Genomic DNA, 20494 nt, shown 5'->3' with positions numbered 1-20494 from the left:
CCAACACCCTCTCTCTTCTACCTTTGACCCATTCTGTATCCAAATGGCTAGCTCTCCTTGTATTCCATGAGATCTAACCTTGCTAATCAGTCTCCCATGGGGAATCTTGTCGAATGTCTTACTGAAGTTCATATAGATCACATCTACTGCTCGGCCCTCATCAATCTTCTTTGTTACTTCTTCAATAAACTCAATCAAGTTTGTGAGACATGATTCCCCCCACACAAAGCCATGTTGACTATCCCGAATCAGTCCTTGCCTTTCCAAATACATGTACATCCTGTCCCTCAGGATTCCCTCCAACAACTTGCCCACCACCGACGTCAGGCTCATTGGTCTGAAGTTCCCTGGCTTGTCCTTACCACCCTTCTTAAACAGTGGCACCACGTTTGCCAACCTGCAGTCTTCCGGCACCTCACCTGTGACTATCGATGATACAAATATCTCAGCAAGAGGCCCAGCAATCACTTCTCTAGCTTCCCAGAGTTCTCGGGTACACCTGATCAGGTCCTGGGGATTTATCCACCTTTACCCTTTTCAAGACATCCAGCACTTCCTCCTCTGTAGTCTGGACATTTTGCAAGATGTCACTATCCCCCTACAGTCTATACCTTCCATATCCTTTTCAACAGTAAATACTGTTGCAAAATACTCATTTAGTATCTTCCCCCTTTTTCTGCGGCTCCACACAAAGGTCGCCTTGCTGATCTTGGAGGGGATCTATTCTCTCCCTAGTTACCCTTTTATCCTTAATGTATTGTAAAAACCCTTTGGATTCTCCTTAATTCTATTGGCCAAAGCTATCTCATGTCTCCTTTTTGCCCTCCTGATTTCCCTCTTAAGTATACTCCTACTTCCTTTATACTCTTCTGAGGATTCACTCGATCTATCCTGTCTATACCTTACATATGCTTCCTTCTTTTTCTTAACCAACCCTCAATTTCTTTAGTCATCCAGCATGCCCTATACCTACCAGCCTTTCCTTTCACCGGATTCTTGTTATTTCATTTCTGAAGGCTTCCCATTTTCCAGCTATCCCTTTACCTTCTAACATCTGCCCCCAATTAGCTTTCAAAAGCTCCCTCACCTCCATCCAAGGCCTCAAAGGAGCCTTCCACATCCAAAGTTTTACCCGCACATCCACCAATATCATTTATTTTATCCATTGCTCCCCGATGTGGTCTCCTCTACATTGGGGAGACTAGATGCCTCCTAGCAGAGCGCTTTAGGGAACATCTTCAGGACACCCGCACCAATCAACCACACCGCCCTGTGGCCCAACATTTCAACTCCCTCCTCCCACTCTGCCAAGGACATGCAGGTCCTGGCCCTCCTCCACCGCCGCTCCCTCACCACCCGATGCTGGAGGAAGAACGCCTAATCTTCCGCCTTGGAACACTTCAACCCCATGGCATCAATGTGGATTTCACCAGTTTCCTATTTCCCCTTCCCCCATGTCCAACCTTCCAGCTCAGCACCGCCCTTATGACCTGCCCTACCTGCCTACCTTCCTTTTCACTTATCCACTCCACCCTCCTCTGACCTATCTCCTTCATTCCCACCCCCATTCACCCATTTTACTCTTTACTACCTTGCCCCACCCTCCTCTCTGACCTATCAACTCTATCCCCACCCCAATTTACCTATTATACTCGATGCTACTTTCTCCCCACCCCACCCTCCTCTCATTTATTCCTCCACTCTGCAGGCACCCTGCCTCTATTCCTGATGAAGGGCTTTTGCCTGAAACATAGATTTTCCTGCTCCTCGGATGTTGCCTGACTTGCTGTGCTTTTCCAGAACCACTCTAATCTAGACTTTCGAAAGTTCTTTCTTAATACCGTCAGAATTGGCCTTTCTCCAATATTTAGATTTCTGGGATCATTCTCGTGAACCTCCTCTGGACCAGATGCAGGGTCAGTATCTCCTTCATGAGATAGGATGCCCAAAATTGCTCATAATATTCTAAACGTGGTCTAAGTAGAGCCTTATAAAGCCTTCGAAGTACATTCCTGCTTTTATATTCTAGTCCTCTCAAAATAAGTATCAACAATACATTTGTCTTTCTAACTACCAACGCAAGTTAACTGTAAGAGAATCCTGGACAGGACTCCCTTTGCACTTCAGACTTTTGAATTTTCTCCCCATTTAGAAAACTGTACATGCCTCTATTCTTCCTAACAATGTGCCTGACCTCTCACATTCTCACATTGTATCTCATCTGCCACTTCCTCTCTAACTCTTTCTGCAGCCTCACTGCCTCCTCAATACTATCAGTCCCTCCACCTATCTCTGTATCAGCTGCAAACTTAGCCAGAATGCCTTTAAGTTCTTTCATCTAGATCATTACTGTATAAAGTGAAAAAAGTTGTGATCCCAACACTGACCCTGTGGAAGACCACCAGTCAATGGCTTCCATCCTGAGAAAGACCTTTTTATCCCCATTTTCTCCCGTCTGCCAGACAGCCAATTCTCTACCCATGCTGGTACCTTACCTCTAACTCAATGGGCTCTTATCTTACTCAGCAGCCTCCTGTGTGACACCCTGTCAAAGGCCTTCTGGATGTCTAAGTAGGTGATATTGATTGGCTTTCCTTTGTCTAGACTGCTTATTACATCCTCAAAAGAATTCTAACAGGTTTGTCAGGCATGACCACCCTTAGATGAAACCATGCTGACTTTGCTCTATTTTACCATGCACTTCCAAGTATTCAGAAAACTCAATCTTCACAATGGATTCTAAAATCTTCCCAGTGACTGAGGTCAGGCTAATCAGTTTTTAATTTCCTTTCTTTTGCCTTACTCCCTTATTGAACACAGGGGTTACATTAGGCATTTACCAGTTCTCCGTGACCCTCCCTGACTCCAGTGATTCCTGAAAGATCACCACTAACACCTCCACTATCTCTACAGCTGTCTTCTTCAGAACTCTGGGGTGTAGTCTATCTGATTTACCCAACTTCAAACTTTGCAGTTTTTCTAGCACCTTCTCAATGATTGCCACCATACTCACCTTTGCCACCCGACTCTTTTGAATTTTTGGGATGTTACTTGTGTCTTCCATCATAAAGACTGATGCAAAATACTTTTTCAGTTCCTCCACCATTTCTTCCACCATTGTTCCCTATTATTACTTCTCCAGTATCATGTTCCAGTGACCCAATGTCTACTTTTGCCTCTCTTCTGTTCTTTATATATCTAAAATAATTCTTGCAATCTTCTTTTATATTACTGGCTAGCTTACCTTCATATTTAATCTTCTCCTTCCTTATTTCTTTTTTAGTTATGCAGTGTTGGTTTCTGTAGGCTTCCCACTGCCCTTCACCACATTATATGCTTTCTCTTTTACCTTTGTGCCATTAATTATTTGGAATTATCTTGGCATTATCTCCCTGCTGATATATTCTGTGTCTGTGTGCTTCTCTCCACCTGATGAAGGTGCAGTGCTCCGAAAGCTTGGTGATTTTAAATAAACCTATCGGACCATAACCTGGCGTTGTGTGACTTCTGATCTTGTCCACCACAATCCAACACCAGCATTTCCACATCATGACTTCATTGAAGTAAACAAGATCAAGTGGTGTTGACAAGCTGCACGTGGAAAGGATATTTCCTCTTGTGGGTGAGTCTAAAACAAGAGGGCACTTTTTAAAAATTTGGGGTTGCCCTTATATAGTAGAGACAAGCAGAATTCCTTTTTCTTCTGACGATTGTACAACTTTAGAATGCTACCTCATGAAGCTTTGAATGCCAGATCATACTTCTTTTTTTTAGGTGAAAGTGCTCGACTCTTGTGAGAAAAATCAGAAGCTGTCAGAAATAGACTGGTATGTGGAATTCAAAGCAAAAGATCAGTAATGATCTTATGGAGTGGTAGGTTAGACTCGTGGGACTGCATGGCATGGCATACTTCTGTTCTTAATCAGACACCTACAAGTTTCTCCTTGTTGGCGTCAGCAATCAGGCCTCAGAATTCAACAGCCAGGCCCACAAGCTAAAAAAGAACAGGTTTAAAAGACGCTTAGAGCCGATCCCAGAACCATCAATCAGCATCTCCATTCCAGATACCATTACTAAGTTGCAGCTTGCAATCCCAATTTCACATCCCACGACCTACTCAGAACTCTTACTCTAATGAAAGGAACGACATCAGCAAAGCACACTCACTGTAGTTGTTTCTGACACACAAATGGAGATTAATTTGCTAATACCTTTTAAAAGTTAAGTATCAAGGTATAAATATGTCAAAGTGCAGCAATATTTATTTATTACAAGGTGAAACAGGCTGACGACAAATAAATGCCTACTTAGCATATTAATCAATTTCATAATGATTCTTTTTGACAATGAGCTTTTATGGCCCATTGTTTCCCCTTCTATAAAATATTGAGGCAAGAACAGTTTTCCTGGTGCCTGTTGCTTGACACAATTCAGCATTATACAATGTGGACAATATGTAGGTTATTTATGGCAACACAAACAAACTCCCATTCACTTTTCACCTGACATCCACACACACACACACACACACACACACACACTCCAGCAAAAATCACAAGACAATAAATCAGAACAAGACACTTTCATAATCTTTCTCCATTCAAACTCTAGATATATTTAGGCACACTAAAATGTCCTTATTGCAAACCTGTCTGATTTCTGGTTGAAGCATTTCATTTCTCCAACTACCTCTCCCATTATCAATTATGCTCTTTAGCCCTTTACAGACGTTCTACTTGATCCCGAAGTCAACAGTATAGTCAGACAACTCAGGCTTCTGTTAATGCTGTCATTAAGAGAATTATTATTACACGAGATTTTTCCAATTTATTGCATAATTATTATGTCATCTAATTTTCTCGATTGATAATTTCCATAACTCAGTGAGCATATTTTTATATTCTGTTAAGTAAATAAAACTGGTAGAGAGCAACATTTAAAATTTGAAATAAAAAGCTAATCTTAAATTGTAATCAGTACACAAAAATTAATTGAAAATCCAAGTAGGTTTAATTTTTAAAATCACACCAACTTCTTACAGGAAAAATTTATACATGCAAATCCATTCATCAGAAGTTGCAATTGTAGGCGTCATTTTATTCTGGACTTTAGTTCATCAGAATTAAAATTCAAATTTTTGATCTTTTTTCAAATCAGGCGGTAACATAAAATAGGTAAGATTGGGAGGTGAACAATGTTAGGATAGTTAACAGTGTCAACCCAGCAGACTGCATTATTAGATTTGGCTGAAGTCAAAGATGAGTATAACCAATAACATAGATGGCATCAAAAGCAACTGAAAGAAGAATTGACTTTGTAACTAATTATATTTTGTGAAGAAATTCTCAAGCGAATGTTTCATAATTGCAAAACACACAAGCCACAAACTGGAATTTTAGAATTGCATTCATGGACACTACCAAATCTCAATATGCAGTTTTGAATCCGAACCCATTTTAGATCAATCCAAACCAAACGTTTATTGCAAACAAGCTTTACCCTAAAAGACCAATACTCCAAATATCAGAAGTGATATTTTATATTCAGCACTGTATGGAATAAGGCAGTAGCTAAATCGCTATTTTATCAACATTTGTCTTCCTATTGAATGATCCACATTTGTCACACAAGCTTAAATCATCAATATCTCAAACCCATTCAAACTCATTTGTAACATTCAAACTGGGGACTATCAATCATTTGAGAATGAACAAATAGGTACTGCTCCACTTACCTTTAGATATTAACAATCAGCAGTAAATGAATACTAAATTGCAACCTAAATTGCTTCGAACTTAACAATATGTTGAAACTGACAATAATGAATACTGCTGAAAATTAAAAGCAGAAAGTGTATTTTTCATTGTTGGGGAATTTGCTTAGGTCACGAAATTGTAATGAAATAATGTCAACAAGAACAAAAGCACAATACAATTAGTTTAGGAACAGGAGTGGGCCACTCAGCCTCTCTAGTTGTCACAGTTGTTCACAAAATCATGGCTGATCTGAACTTCAGTTCTTGTATGTCACATGGCATTTAATTACCCTGGAGAAAAACCTAGCCTCATCACAATCACAAGAGATACCATTGTATATCCAAATGAGACAGTTCTGTGATGACAGCCAATGTAAACCTCAAATGACAGAATTTGGCAATGCTGAACAACAAACTATGTACACAAAGACATCAAATTGTGTACATCACATAAAATATCATCTGCCTTGGAACACATTTACATAAAGTAACACAATTGCTATGCTCTCAAATTAAGAGCTGTTTCCCATGCAGGATTACATGTCACTAAATACATAATTATCAGCACATGCTTCTAATTCACGATTAATCAGCTATTACAGCTCCCTCATTTAGCACTAACTTTAGATAGGTGGTATTGTATTTATTATAAACATTAACTCTAAGTGAGTGCTCATAAATGGAGGTGGTTAAACTCAAACATTTTGGCAGGGAGGATGGAGATGAATGATATGTGGCAGTAAAGTTGTATGCAGTACACTTAGCTTTTTGTATATTCATAATGGTCCATTGTGGCATCACAAGATAGACAATTGCTTTGGTCATTTGTACAAAATCAGCAATGAAAGTTATTTCTCTGTTGGACCAAAGGTATTCATTCCACCAACCCTGGATCTGAGTCAGCTGCAACTCCAAAGCAAACGATTTGCTTATGATAAGCTGTCACACAGACACATGCACTAACATGCAGCACAGGGACCGCACTGAGCACAGTAAAAACTTGAAGAAAAAGTTGCTTTAAGTTGTCTCTTGCTACAACTATCTCCAGTTTGATATCAATTAATAAACTTTGCTTTCTAATTACTTTCAATAGGCAGACAGGGGATTAAAACTGTACTGGAAATGTGTTGCTGGAAAAGCGCAGCAGGTCAGGCAGCATCCAGGGAACAGGAGAATCGACGTTTCGGGCATAAGCCCTTCTTCAGGAATGAGGAAGGTTTGTCCAGCAGGCTAAGATAAAAGGTAGGGAGGAGGGACTTGGGGGAGGGGCGTTGGAAATGTGATAGGTGGAAAGAGGTCAAGGTGAGGGTGATAGGTCAGACTGGGGTGGGGGCGGAGAGGTCGGGAAGAAGATTGCAGGTTAGGAAGGCGGTGCTGAATTCGATGGATTTGACTGAGACAGGATGGGGGGAGGGGAAATGAGGAAACTGGTGAAATCCGAGTTCATCCCTTGTGGCTGGAGGGTTCCTAGGCGGAAGATGAGGCGTTCTTCCTCCAACCGTCGTTTTGTTGTGGTCTGACGATGGAGGAGTCCAAAGACCTGCATATCCTTGGTGGAGTGGGAGGGGGAATTGAAATGTTGAGCCACAGGGTGGTTGGGTTGGTTGGTCCGGGTGTCCCAGAGGTGTTCTCTGAAACGCTCCACAAGTAGCCGGCCGGTCTCCCCAATATAGAGGAGGCCACATCGGGAACAGAGGATGCAATAGATGATGTGTGTGGAGGTGCAGGTGAATCTGTGGCAGATATGGAAGTTTCCTTTGGGGCCTTGGAGGGAGGTGAGGGGGGAGGTGTGGGCGCAAGTCTTGCACCTCCTGCGGTTGCAGGGGAAGGTGCCGGGAGTGGAGGTTGGGTTGGTGGGGGGTGTGGATCTGACGAGGGAGTCACGGAGGGAGTGGTCTTTACGGAATGCTGATAGGGGAGGGGAGGGAAATATATCCTTGGTGGTGGGGTCCGTTTGGAGGTAGCGGAAATGACAGCGGATGATGCGCTGTACATGGAGATTGGTGTGGTGGTAGGTGAGGACCAGTGGGGTTCTGTCCTGGTGGCGGTTGGAGGGGCGGGGCTCAAGGGCGGAGGAGCGGGAAGTGGAAGAGATGCGGTGGAGGGCATCGTCGACCACGTCGGGGGGGAAATTCCGCCCCCACCCCAGTCTGACCTATCACCCTCACCTTGACCTCTTTCCACCTATCACATTTCCGACGCCCCTCCCCCAAGTCCCTCCTCCCTACCTTTTATCTTAGCTGGACAAACTTTCCTCATTCCTGAAGAAGGGCTTATGCCCGAAACGTCAATTCTCCTGTTCCCTGGATGCTGCCTGACCTGCTGCGCTTTTCCAGCAACACATTTCCAGCTCTGATCTCCAGCATCTGCAGACCTCACTTTCTCCATTAAAACTGTACTAGTCAACAAATTTGCATATTACTGAAACATCACTATCTTGATGCAGTTTGGTTCGCAGCTTGCTAATCAATCAATGTTCCAGCTAAATTGAATGGCTGCAGAATTATCAGGAATGGACCTCACAAAGAACAGATAGGCTGTGAGCAAGAAAAGTTTATTTTAAAATGTGCAGTTAGCTGGCTAGACAATGGCAAATTAGAACAAAATTACCACCAATTAGCTCAGGTAAAATCTAGATTTAGAAACAAAGGTGCATAGCACTATTTAGCATTGGAGTTAAAAATCAATAAACAGTCAGTTTTATTTTGAAGAAATACAAAAGATTCAGAGCCTTTTCCAAGTATGAATACATTGCGTTTAATGCAGCTTCAACATTTATAAATATTTCAGGATCTACATCATATGTTTTTCACCTCAGAAAAGGTACCACCAGACATGCTAATGAGTAACCCACTCTGACAAGAAAAGTCTTTGAATCAGTCTCAGTCAGATTTGATCTTTGCTGCAGAAGCAGATTTCAAGCAAATGCAGGCAACAGTCAATCTCAGTGTTTCAGGCTAAGGAGGGTTCAAAGAAAAAATTCATTCACAAGTTAAAAAGTCAACGTGTTCTGATGTGGGCAGGATCAGACGTTGCTGAGACACTTGCTACAGAATATGACCAGCACTCATTATGAAACACAAAGACGGATCTTTTGAGTTAAGTACCTCACCCCATCATCAGTCACTACATGCAGGGAGTTGTAATAAGGGCAAATATAAACCATGTTTTGAAAAAAAGTTTCAGGCTGTAGCTCTGAAAAACATCCATTTTACTAAAATGGCAACTGGAAAAAAAAATGTAAACAATTAAACCTCAACTTTCAGTTAAGCAACTGTGGATATTTGGAATTACAGAAAGCATTAATTATGCACAGCCAGCATGACCAAAGGATAAAACTCAAAATAATAAACTAAGATGCTTCAATTTATTGCACATAACAGTTACTTTTTAAAAAAAGCAGGAAGACATGCGTACACAGGATGTATGATTGGAATAGAGTAAGTGTTAATTTGATGTCACCCATACTCAATTCAGCAAAGCAAGTGTTAAATTAAAAACTCTCAATATGATGTAAATGATTTACTGGTTATAACCATCAACAACAAATTTTGCATTTAATGCTGTTAAGTAGATTTGATAAAGAAACACCTGACAATAGAAAGAACATTATTATTGGAAGAAAGCGACGACAGCAGATGCTGGAGATCAGTCAAAAAATGTGGTGCTGGAAAAGCACAGCTGGTCAGGCAGCATTGAAGGAGTAGGAGAGTTGATGTTTTGAGCATAACCTCTTCATTATTATTGTACTTCATGCTCTGGCACAGGAGACACCTATAGCAAATCAAAGTACTTCCTAATTATTAATCCATGCTAAACAATTCTTGTTCATTTGGAACATTTCAAAATTATTCACTAAAATGTAACCTATATCAATCAAAACCTTCCACCCACACAAATAACTCCGAAGAGTGCAACTGCAGCACCTTTGTGTTCCTTCAATCCTCACTATTACCTGAAAACAATATGAAACAGCCTAGACAATAAGTGGAACTTCAAACATTAAACATCCTCTTCCAGAAACAATAAAATTAGACATCTGAGCGTCATCTACAAGGCTGCAATCTATAAAGAATGCTGATTACAAAAATCAAGTTTGAATGATATTCAACAGTTTGAATTCTGACAGCGCATAAACATAGGTCAATAGCATCCTCCAACTCCATATTTTCTCTGTTCCTAACAGCAGTCATTTTAGACTCGAAATGTAAATTCTGTTTCTATCTCCACAGATGCCACCTGACCTGAATTTCTCCAGAAATGATTTTTTTCCTCTTCTGATTGTTCCAAACAACAGTCATCGCATTTTCAGGCTGCACATCATTCAAGTGAGTTTTCAATGAGGAATGAGAGCAATCAGGATCAAAGAACAGACAAAACTCAGCCTAAATCTGTGATCAACAATTTGGGATTAGGTAACTCTCATGAACTCTCCTTCTCATGCCAGATGGTGAATTAACCCATTGATTAGCTGGGTAAAACTTGTCTGAAAAAGTTTCAATGTGATTCAACACAGAATGGGCATTGAGGCTGTAGATCTTTGCTAGATAGTCAACTGCAGCGGAGCAAATACTTCACTTTTTGCCTCTATCAACCTCATTTCCAATCACAGCCACAAGACAGAATTGCAGATTGATTTACATTCATAGTTAAAACTGTTCTGTTGTCAATTTACAGAAATCATGTTTCTATACAGTGTGAGGAAAATTACTCCAGTTGGTTTGATACAGGAGAGAGAATGAACTCACTCACTGTGAAGCCCTTATCTCAAAGTTCACAACTAGTGAAACTGAAATGGCAGCCAAGTCTGGTATTTTTAAAAAACACCCAAATAAATAAATATTTCAATGCTCATTGATGAACATTCAATAAAGCCTAAAGGTACAAACAAAAACACAACAAACAAAAATTCCATTTGAAGATCAGAAGTTGAAATACATTTTATATGTTTAGATTGACATTTAGGTGCAACAGTCACAAGCTAAGTGCCTTAATTTATAATAAATAATTTGACACTTTCTCAATGGAAAAATAAAAATATCAGACTGTGTCAAAAAAAGCATTTTTCAGAAAAACTTGAATGATTCATACACACCACAACAGGCTACAGGGTAACTTTATTAGCTTCCAGTGTTAAAACAATATTCTAATCATAAATTGGGCCGAAGGGCCTGTTTCCACACTGTAGGTAATCTAATCTAATCTAATTAACTAGGTAAAAACAATGACTGCAGATACTGGAAACCAGAGTCTGGATTAGAGTGATGCTGGAAAAACACAGCAATTCAGGCAGTATCCGAGGAGCAGTAAAATCGACGTTTCGGGCAAATACCTGATGAAGGGCACCACTCTAATCCAGACCCTAATCATAAATTAAGTATTAGCATTTCAGAGGACAAGATTCTTCTACTAATTCAATTCAACTATTAATCACAACTCAATTTTGCTACATAATCTCTTAAAACACGACCACAGCAATGTTTTTCTTTCTGCATTTAAAATTCTACTCCAAAAACTTACCTGGTTTCATGTACTTATCATATGGTGAAAATATTTAGTTTTTATTAGACTTTCTCACCTCTTCAAGTCCTGATATTTGTGAATGCCAATGCAAGCTTGTAAACTTCTGCCTGCAAATAAATACTAATAAAATTTACAGCTTCAACTGCTTTACAGCCTGTCCTATATTAACAAGTACAAAGATACCAATGAGATTTTTCAGACTCCATTTTAGTTTTCAATGTTTGTTTTCATGCCAGCAATTTGCCTTCTTTAACTCCCTCTTGAATACTTTACTGGTCTTAAAGTCACAAACCTGCACATTGTTATAGTTCTGTTGATCAAAAATAAGTATCCAGCAGCTCCTTTATTAAAAATAATTACTTTTTAACATTCCCCCTGCAAAATGGCAATTCACCTGGGGTACTATTGCCAAAAAAAAAACCTCAACCTGGTCATTCTTCATGTGAATTCAGATATTACATGAATGGATGATTTGTAGTAGAGGACATTCAATCTTATCCTCAAACATGAACTTTTATAGTGGAATACATAATAACAAATGTGCAGTTAGAATCTCAGCTCTATTTTCTCTACAATTAGCTTGGAGACAAAGGTCCATCACTTCAGTGGAATGATAATTAGTAGCTACATGCATCACAGTTCACAAAATATTCAGCAACTGCTGCATGAAGAGTTATCCATAAGTCCTGTACTGTGCACATTCAGATTTACTTCAATGCCATTGCTAGAACAGCTCCATACCAGAGCCCACATCCTTGCCCATATGCCTCCTGCATATTCCCTGTCTCAATTCAAACCAGCTAACTCAGCACAAGCTTTGGATCAAAATAGAATAGAACATAGAACATAGAACATAGAACAATACAGCACAGACAGGCCCTTCGGCCCACGATGTTGTGCCGAACTTCTAACCTAGATTAAGTACCCATCCATGTACCTATCCAAATGCCGCTTAAAGGTCGCCAATGATTCCGACTCTACCACTCCCGCGGGCAGCGCATTCCATGCCCCCACCACTCTCTGGGTAAAGAACCCACCCCTGACATCTCCCCTATACCTTCCACCCTTCACCTTAAATTTATGTCCCCTTGTAACACTCTGTTGTACCCGGGGAAAAAGTTTCTGACTGTCTACTCTATCTATTCCTCTGATCATCTTATAAACCTCTATCAAGTCACCCCTCATCCTTCGCCGTTCCACGAGAAAAGGCCGAGAACTCTCAACCTATCCTCGTACGACTTCCTCTCCATTCCAGGCAACATCCTGGTAAATCTTCTCTGCACCCTCTCCAAAGCTTCCACATCTTTCCTAAAGTGAGGCGACCAGAACTGCACACAGTACTCCAACTGTGGCCTAACCAAAGTCCTGTACAGCTGCAACATCACTTCACGACTCTTGAATTCAATCCCTCTGCTAATAAACGATAATACTCCATAGGCCTTCTTACAAACTCTATCCACCTGAGTGGCAACCTTCAAAGATCTATGTACATAGACCCCAAGATCCCTCTGTTCCTCCACCTGACTAAGAACCCTACCATTAACCCTGTATTCCGCATTCTTATTTGTTCTTCCAAAATGGACAACCTCACACTTGGCAGGGTTGAACTCCATCTGCCACTCCTCAGCCCAGCTCTGCATCATATCTAAGTCCCTCTGCAGCTGACAACAGCCCTCCTCACTGTCCACAACTCCACCTATCTTCGTATCATCTGCAAATTTACTGATGTGTCTGATCTATACTGTTCAAGTATCAAACAATACACATAATCATCAAATAAGTGGTAAATCTCCAAAATTATTACTAAGATTGCAGCAGTAGCCCAATCTACAAGAAGTTAAGCTATTTAACAAAAAAGGTATGCATTATGAGTGGTCAGACTAATATTGACAGAGTAATAAACTCCAACCAGTAGTTTGTTTTACCAATTTTTTAAAAACCTTAACAGGTTAAGTATCATAGCCATTGTAAACATTGATTGCATAATAGAAATCAAGCTTTGAACTGGAGGCAATTTTGGTTTGGCGTTGAAAAATAAAATAAAATTTTAAATTAAAAAATTAATAAAAAGATAGATCTCATTGTTATTATTTTTGTACTGTTAATAAATGTCAGATTATAACTGTTCAGTGTTATTAATTTAATATTTTCATGCAGAAAATTTGGAAGCTGATATCTGCAGTCAGAAATATGAATCTTTATGAATCAAGAAAAGAGTAGTTCATAGAATCCTTACAGCACAAAAACAGGCCATTTGGCCCAACAAGTCCACATCAACCTTCCGAAGAATATCTCATCCAGACCCATTCCCCATCCTTTCCCCTTACCTACACATCTCTGAGCACTATGGGCAATTTTAGCATGGCCAATTCTTCCAACCTGCACATCTTTGGACTGTATGAGGAAACTGGGGTGCTCAGAGGAAACCCACACAGACATGGGGAGAATGTGCAAACCCCACACAGACAGTCACCCGAGGCTGGAATCAAACCTGGGTCCCTAGTACTGTGAAACAGCACGGAGCCACTGCTCCGCCCTTAATCTAATAGCATCCAAATATTTTCATCACATGAAATGCAAGTTGGAGGCTGAGGAGTGACTTAATAGAGATTTACAAAATTATGAGGGGCATGGATAGGATAAATAGACAAAGTCTTTTCCCTGGGGTCAGGGAGTCCAGAACTAGAGGGCATAGGTTTAGCATGAGAGGGGAAAGATATAAAAGAGACCTAAGGGGCAACTTTTTCACGCAGAGGGTGGTACGAGTATGGAATGAGCTGCCAGAGAAAGTGGTGGAGGCTGGTACAATTGCAATATTTAAGAGGCATTTGGATGGGTATATGAATAGGAAGGTTTGGAGGCATATGGGCCAGGTGCTGGCAGGTGGGACTAGATTGTTGAGTTATCTGGTTGGCATGGACAGGTTGGACCGAAGGGTCTGTTTCCATGCTGTACATCTCTTTGACTATATCAGGTAAACTGGATTAGATTTTGAATGAAGAAATAAAATAGTTGTGATAGTGTTTTAAATGGATAAGTAAGCCAAATTCAGCCATGTTGTGGGCAAATAATGGTTGAAATATGAACCTTTTTGTTATACATGTGAAATACAAATGCATAGGAACAATTAGTAAGCCATTCAATCTTAAGCTTCTGCTACCATACAATTTGATCATGGCTGATGTGTCTTACCAACCTAACCATCTTGGTTCTGTAATCCTTAATGTCCTTGGTTAACAAAACAAAAATGTCAATAAAGAAATTTTCAACTGACCTCACCTTAAGAGGATAAATTTTCAAGTTTTCTCCAAGACTTTGCATGAAAAGGTGCTTTCTGACATCACCTCCAAACAGACCTAAGATTTTGAAGTTCTGGCCTATTTTTTTCTGAAAATCGTCACCACAGAAAATATGGGAGTTAGCAATACACTTAGCCATTCTAAACACCTCAACTAGATCAATCCAGAATCTTCTATACTCAAGGATTACAACTTTTCTTCAGGCAATCTGTGCTCATGATTTAACTGCTTTACACCTGGTGTCATTCTGGTTAATATGTTGCACCTCACTCCAAAGTCAGTGTGTTTTTCCAGATGGTACCTCGAGGAATTTTTGAACCTTTATAGCATAAACTATGTAATTATTCAGCTATAAAATCTGCTAGTTTTAATATATTGACACCTATTCAAGTAACCAACGGAATATTAAAACGGAAAGAAAAATCAACAATCTAATTCCCAGAAAAGGGGCTCATTCTGTCAAGCCAGCTCATAAACAAATGTACATTTTGCAATATTAGTAAAACAGCTGTCTGTCAATAGCCAAAGAAATAACTCAGTGAGAAATTCATTAATCTTTAGCACTTTCAAGGTTGCTTCCAGAGATTTCAATTTGAGCTAAATAGAATTAAAAACTGCAGATACATATTGAAAGTTTCAGTTAATAATGTAATTCAATTTCTTTAAGTGTATAGGTCACTAAATCAACATCCACTAATCTGAAAATATTATACTGAGAGCTATCAGAAAGGCACTGTCTTCATACTCTTTCGATGGTGTACTACAGAACGAGCAGTCTAAGATACTTAAAAATAAAATTCACACCCTGCATCATATACACGGTATTTTGCATAATTCCATTTCATGCAACAAGCTCCACTATCACTTTGGAGCAAATAAACCTTCTAATTTACTTGCTTTAAGCTTCTTCATTCTTCTTTCAAAGAGTCCATCAAGAACGAATAATAAATAAAGCTGTCCCACAAAGCCATCACTTCAGTGGAATGATAATCGGTAGCTACATGCATCACAGTTCACAAAATATTCAGCAACTGCTTCATGAAGAGTTATCCATAAGTCCTGCATCATGCATGTTCAGATTTACTTCAATGCCATTGCTATAACAGTTCCATACTAGAGTGCACATCCTTGCCCACATGCCCAAACAAGAAGAAAAAAGAATACTGAAATGCAGTTAGATGGAAAGATCTATGTGTCAAACTAATCCAGCTCAAGGGACTTCCAACTCGTCTGACCACTCAACATTCAGATAATGCCCTAAAGTGGCTTTCAGCTTCATGCCATCCAAACTGGCTGCCTCACAACAGATGTTAATGCCATTCATTTTTTTTTCATTCCAAGAAAGACGTTAAGAATAATTGTGTGGGCCTGTGCCCAAACTATCACAACAACACGTTATGAATGCAGCAAATTCTCTCAAGCATATCTAAAGAATCCACTTTCCCCTCCATGTCTGAGCTTGGTTAAAATAAAATCTGCAACCCAGCATCCTTCCGTACTTCTGCCCCAACCCATTTATCATCACAGAATAGTTGGTTTTGATTTCTCCCCATTTAAAACAAATCACACATATCCACAAAAAAAGGCATCAATGCCCGCAATGCCAAAGCATGTACGTACAGAAGCAAGTCTACCTCAGGGCTGCATCTAATATCACATATGGCCAAAGCTGGTATGCCTATGTCGTATATTCATTTACTCCAATACATTTCAGTCAAACTACATTTTTCAAATTTTACAAAAACTTAGTTATAACTAATAAGCTTTGTGCAGTAATTCAGTAATTTTGAGATTCCACTGTCACTCATTTATTCTCAGCTTATGCTATCACAAAGGTTGACTAAATTACAGATTTTAAAATTATCCATTTAGAGAGAAAACATTACTAATTTGTGATAGAATATCAAGGGTATGGTATACATCCCATGCCAATATCATTTCTGAAACCTAAATAATATCCTAAAATTTATTTTTGGATCCAAAGTTCAATGGAATAGTTCTGATCGTCTCATTCATAACACAGTCATGCACAACATAACTGTCGGCTCTATCTTGGACAACCATAGAAATGAAACAATACTAATATCCAAGAAGGTTGGTGTTTTAAATAAATTCTCTCTATGACTATGATTCTAAGTGAAGTGAAAGAGTTGTTCAAACAGGAAGTGATCCAACTCAAGTGGAAATAATTTAAAAGTTTTTTCTTAACATTATAGGTACTGAGTGCCATTTGTATTCCCATAAGAACACAGCAATGAACCATGATACAGAAAACATAACACAAGCATAAATCTTGTTTCATCCTAGAATTTGACAACATCTCAATCACAAGCTCATATGTTGTACATTAGTTAATTAAAAGAGAGACCTTATTTTGGTCTTCCAAAAACAGTTAAAAACATTAAAAGGGGCTGTTTTTAAAAGAAAGGTGAGACTTAAAATTGCCCAATGGATAGGAACTTATCACCATCTTGTCAGCATTGATCAAAATCATTTAAAGACAAATTACTCACATCTGCATTATCTGTGAAGGGTAGAACATTTACTTACCAAAGATGTGAATGAATATCTATCACACACACAACCAGAACACTTCAGTACCCCCATCCCCAAAAAATCACAATTGTAAAACAGCACCAAATCGAGATGGACAAGAACCTTCAAAAAAGTGCAGAACTGATGGGAACCCCCTCAACGGGAGGAAAATTTCAAACTTCCAAAATGAAACTTACAAGGGAAACTTCAGTTTAAAGTACTGACGTTTAAGTTCTATTTGATTCTGCAAATGCAAAATTGGCCTGAATCCCAATTTCTGTTTCAATACAACTCTCTCCACTCCTTCAATTTATTGACCAGGGTTTCGAACTGAAACAAAAATCGCACACCATCCCAAACCTTTTAATGCATGTATTAAGGCAGACCATTTATTTTCTGAGAAATCAACTAACCTGCAGTTCGGTGGTGGATCCAACGTGATATCAGCAAGCTCCTTCTGGATTCTGTCAAACATAAAACATTGATCACTTTAAAACCTCTCGGCATAATCAAGAATGCTGCATCCCCGTCACATTCACCCGGAAATTTCACGACTTCAAAAAAGTTAACAACAAAAAAAGATAAAGCAAAGATGTTGACCCCAAGGCTGTGCGAGAAAGCGAGAGAGGAAAAAAAACATGGCCGCTTCTCGAAGCTCCAAGAAGCTAATACAGTGAAAAATTTCCAACTCGATTGCCGTACTCCTCCGGCGAACACACTCCACACAAGCCGGCCCAGCGGAAAGTAGCTGGCGACAGGAATGCAAACCCGGGGCACGGGGGTCACAACCTGACCCTGTCTTTTTGTACAAAACGATCTTAGCTAATATGCAAATGAGCCTCTGGTGTTAAAGAAGTCCGGCGTGTCGCGGGTGAGAGAAGGAATCCCGGGGGGGGGGGAGGGGGAGAGAAGCAGAGCAGGAGCCCCATGACCCCCCCCCCCCACCCCAGACCAACGGCCGGTGCTCGTGCCCCCCCTCTCCTCTGCCCGCGCGCTGCCCGGCCAGCCGGCCCGCGCCATCCGCACTCACCTCTTGGCGCTGGTGGTGAGCAGCTTAGGGTTCTTGCTCATGGTGTTGTTCTTCGCTTCTCTTTTCCTCTTGCTCCCTCCGCCGCCGTTGTTGTTGTTATTGCTGCTTCCGCCGCCGGTCCCGGTGATGCTGTCGTTGTTGTTGTTGTTTCTCGTCTCTTTCTCAGCTGCCTGCGAGGAACTTGAAGACGAGGAGGAGCTGGTGCTGGCCCTCGAGTCGTCATCCGACATCTCCGCCGCTGGCTCGCTGTCACACACTGACTGCACTGAAGCACGACAGTGTCTCACACTCTCTGCTCCCCTCCCACCTCCCAAACAAACAAACAAACACACACACCACTCACCGACAACAACGGAAAAGACAGAGAATTAAGACGTAGAACTTAACATAATTGAAAAAGAAAGTGAACAGCCGGGCACCAGACGTACACCTGAAGAGATGAGCACATACACAGAGAGTGAGGATACAATGTCAGTAAGAGTGAGTCACAGTGTATCTGATGTAGTGTAACACTCACAGCAGCAACGCACTGACTGACACTCACTCAACAGCCGAGCAACAGCCCCGTCATCGGCTGCGCACTGTCAGCTGGAGCTGCTCCAGTCCTGGGGTGGTTCAGGGGGACTGTCCTCGCATCAATAACAAAACAGACAGTGTCCCCCACACTTTGGACAATCTGGGAGAAACAACCGCTGCACCGCATGGATTGGAAGAATGAACCCCAGGTGTTGACTTTTGTATTCCTTATACTTCTTTCACTCTGTGTGTTTCTATCCTCCTCTTACTTTATTTCCCTCTTTGTTGGATTCTTTTGCTCCTCTGGTAATCTGGATAGCAATTGTCGCCGACCTGGCGGCTGCCGGGGCTGGTACAGGGTCAGACGCGTGCCTCACTCAGACAGAGAAAGGAACGGAAGTACACCGACCACAAATACACGGAGGAGACAGGGCTGCTCTGGACCTGTCACAAGGTATGGTAACTGCACAGCAAACTGTTGTCTCTCAAACACTTCGAACCATGTTGTCTATTTATTTTGGGATTATAAATTCATTAAATTTCAGGGAAATATTTTACTCTATTCCCCATGAAGTTTATGTTTAAACGCTTGGAAATGTTTTTAAAAGACAATTTGGATAGTGTATTGAGTGCAATGGAGATGTTTTCAGAGGTGTTCGGTATTCCACGGAATTTTTTACGCCAGAAAAAAAACTACATCGATGTAGTGTTGCACCTGGTCTAATAGAGTAATTTATAACGCAGGAAGTGGGGACGCAAATTTACAAATTATAAGGCAATAATGACCAGATAATTTGTTTGCAATGTGTTGGTGAAGGAATCAACATTGATTAGAACACCAGAGAGAATATTCATCTTCTTTAAAATTAACTTAACCAAAAATAACAGTACTGATAAGTGTCATGAACCTAAACTGTGCCAAATACTCAGCACCAAGTGATTTTCATCCCGGGGTTTTAGAGGAAGGAGGTGAGACCTTTGGTATCCAAACTGTGTTCTTCTCATTTTCTTTCAGTTGTTGAACAATTATCGTAGATTGAGAAAACTCCAGGCCCCTTGGTATTTTGGGAAAGGAACCCTGAGAGTGTAAACCGATTTGTGAAAATGACAAAATAGAGTAATTGAACACCTTTTAAGTTTTCAGCTAATTAGAAAGGGCCAACTTGGATCGTGAAGGGCAGATTATTCCTGACAAACCTGAATAAAAGTTTTGAAAAAGTGGCTTAAATACTCATCTGAGGACTACCTATGAATGTTATTAATGTTAACTTCTACAATATATTTGATAAAGCCCCTCATGAGAAAATTATCAAAATTCCAGTTTAGGAATTGAAAGCAAGTTATTGAGGAGAAAGTGAGGTCTGCAGATGCTGGAGATCAAAGTTGAAACTTTATTGCTGGAACAGCACAGCAGGTCAGGCAGCATCCAGGGAACAGGAGATTCGACGTTTCGGGCACAGGCCCTTCTTCAGGAATGAGCAGAGAGTGTTCAGCAGGAGAAGATAAAAGGTAGGGAGGAGGGACTTGGAGGAGGGGCGTTGGAAATGTGATAGGTGGAAAGAGGTCAAGGTGAGGGTGATAGGTCGGAGTAGGATGGAGGCGGAGAGGTCAAGAAGAAGACTGCAGGTCAGGAAGGCGGTGCCGGGCTGGAGGGATTCGGCTGAGACAAGGTGGGGGGAGGGGGGATTTTTTCCCCCCCGACGTGGTCGACGGTGCCCTCCACCGCATCTCCTCCACTTCCCGCTCCTCCGCCCTTGAGCCCCGCCCCTCCAACCGCCACCAGGACAGAACCCCACTGGTCCTCACCTACCACCCCACCAATCTCCATGTACAGCG

General features: G+C 40.8%; 2 protein-coding genes across 8 annotated transcripts in view; one reads left to right on the top strand and one right to left on the bottom strand.

Annotated features, from left to right (window-relative positions):
* Nucleotides 1–18517, bottom strand: part of LOC122549650 (ubiquitin-conjugating enzyme E2 E1) — a 122132-nt gene extending 103615 nt beyond the window's left edge. Inside the window, exons 1-2 of the mRNA XM_043689439.2 lie at nucleotides 18143–18517; nucleotides 17526–17576 (exon numbers count right to left, since the gene is read on the bottom strand). Coding sequence (XP_043545374.1) covers nucleotides 17526–17576; nucleotides 18143–18372 — 281 coding nt within the window. The 5' untranslated portion in view covers nucleotides 18373–18517. The remainder of the gene's footprint in view (nucleotides 1–17525; nucleotides 17577–18142) is intronic.
* Nucleotides 18518–18749: 232 nt separating this feature from the next.
* Nucleotides 18750–20494, top strand: part of LOC148149855 (uncharacterized) — a 338979-nt gene continuing 337234 nt past the window's right edge. For 4 of the 7 annotated variants that reach the window (XM_087986890.1, XM_087986892.1, XM_087986891.1 and 1 more), the window contains exon 1: nucleotides 18833–19112. In XM_087986890.1, coding sequence (XP_087843016.1) covers nucleotides 18844–19112 — 269 coding nt within the window. In that variant the 5' untranslated portion in view covers nucleotides 18833–18843. Of the gene's footprint in view, nucleotides 19113–20494 lie in introns of all 7 variants that reach the window. The other 3 variants (XM_087986894.1, XM_087986895.1, XM_087986893.1) reach the window with 1 other exon arrangement.

This window comes from Chiloscyllium plagiosum, unplaced genomic scaffold (genome assembly GCF_037043375.1).
Source record: "Chiloscyllium plagiosum isolate Xiang-an unplaced genomic scaffold, Cpla_swu_hap1 HiC_scaffold_5, whole genome shotgun sequence".
Classification (NCBI taxonomy): Eukaryota; Metazoa; Chordata; class Chondrichthyes; order Orectolobiformes; family Hemiscylliidae; genus Chiloscyllium; species Chiloscyllium plagiosum.
The sequence above is the reverse complement of the archived record's forward strand: the minus strand, read 5'-3'. Positions and strand labels throughout refer to the sequence as shown.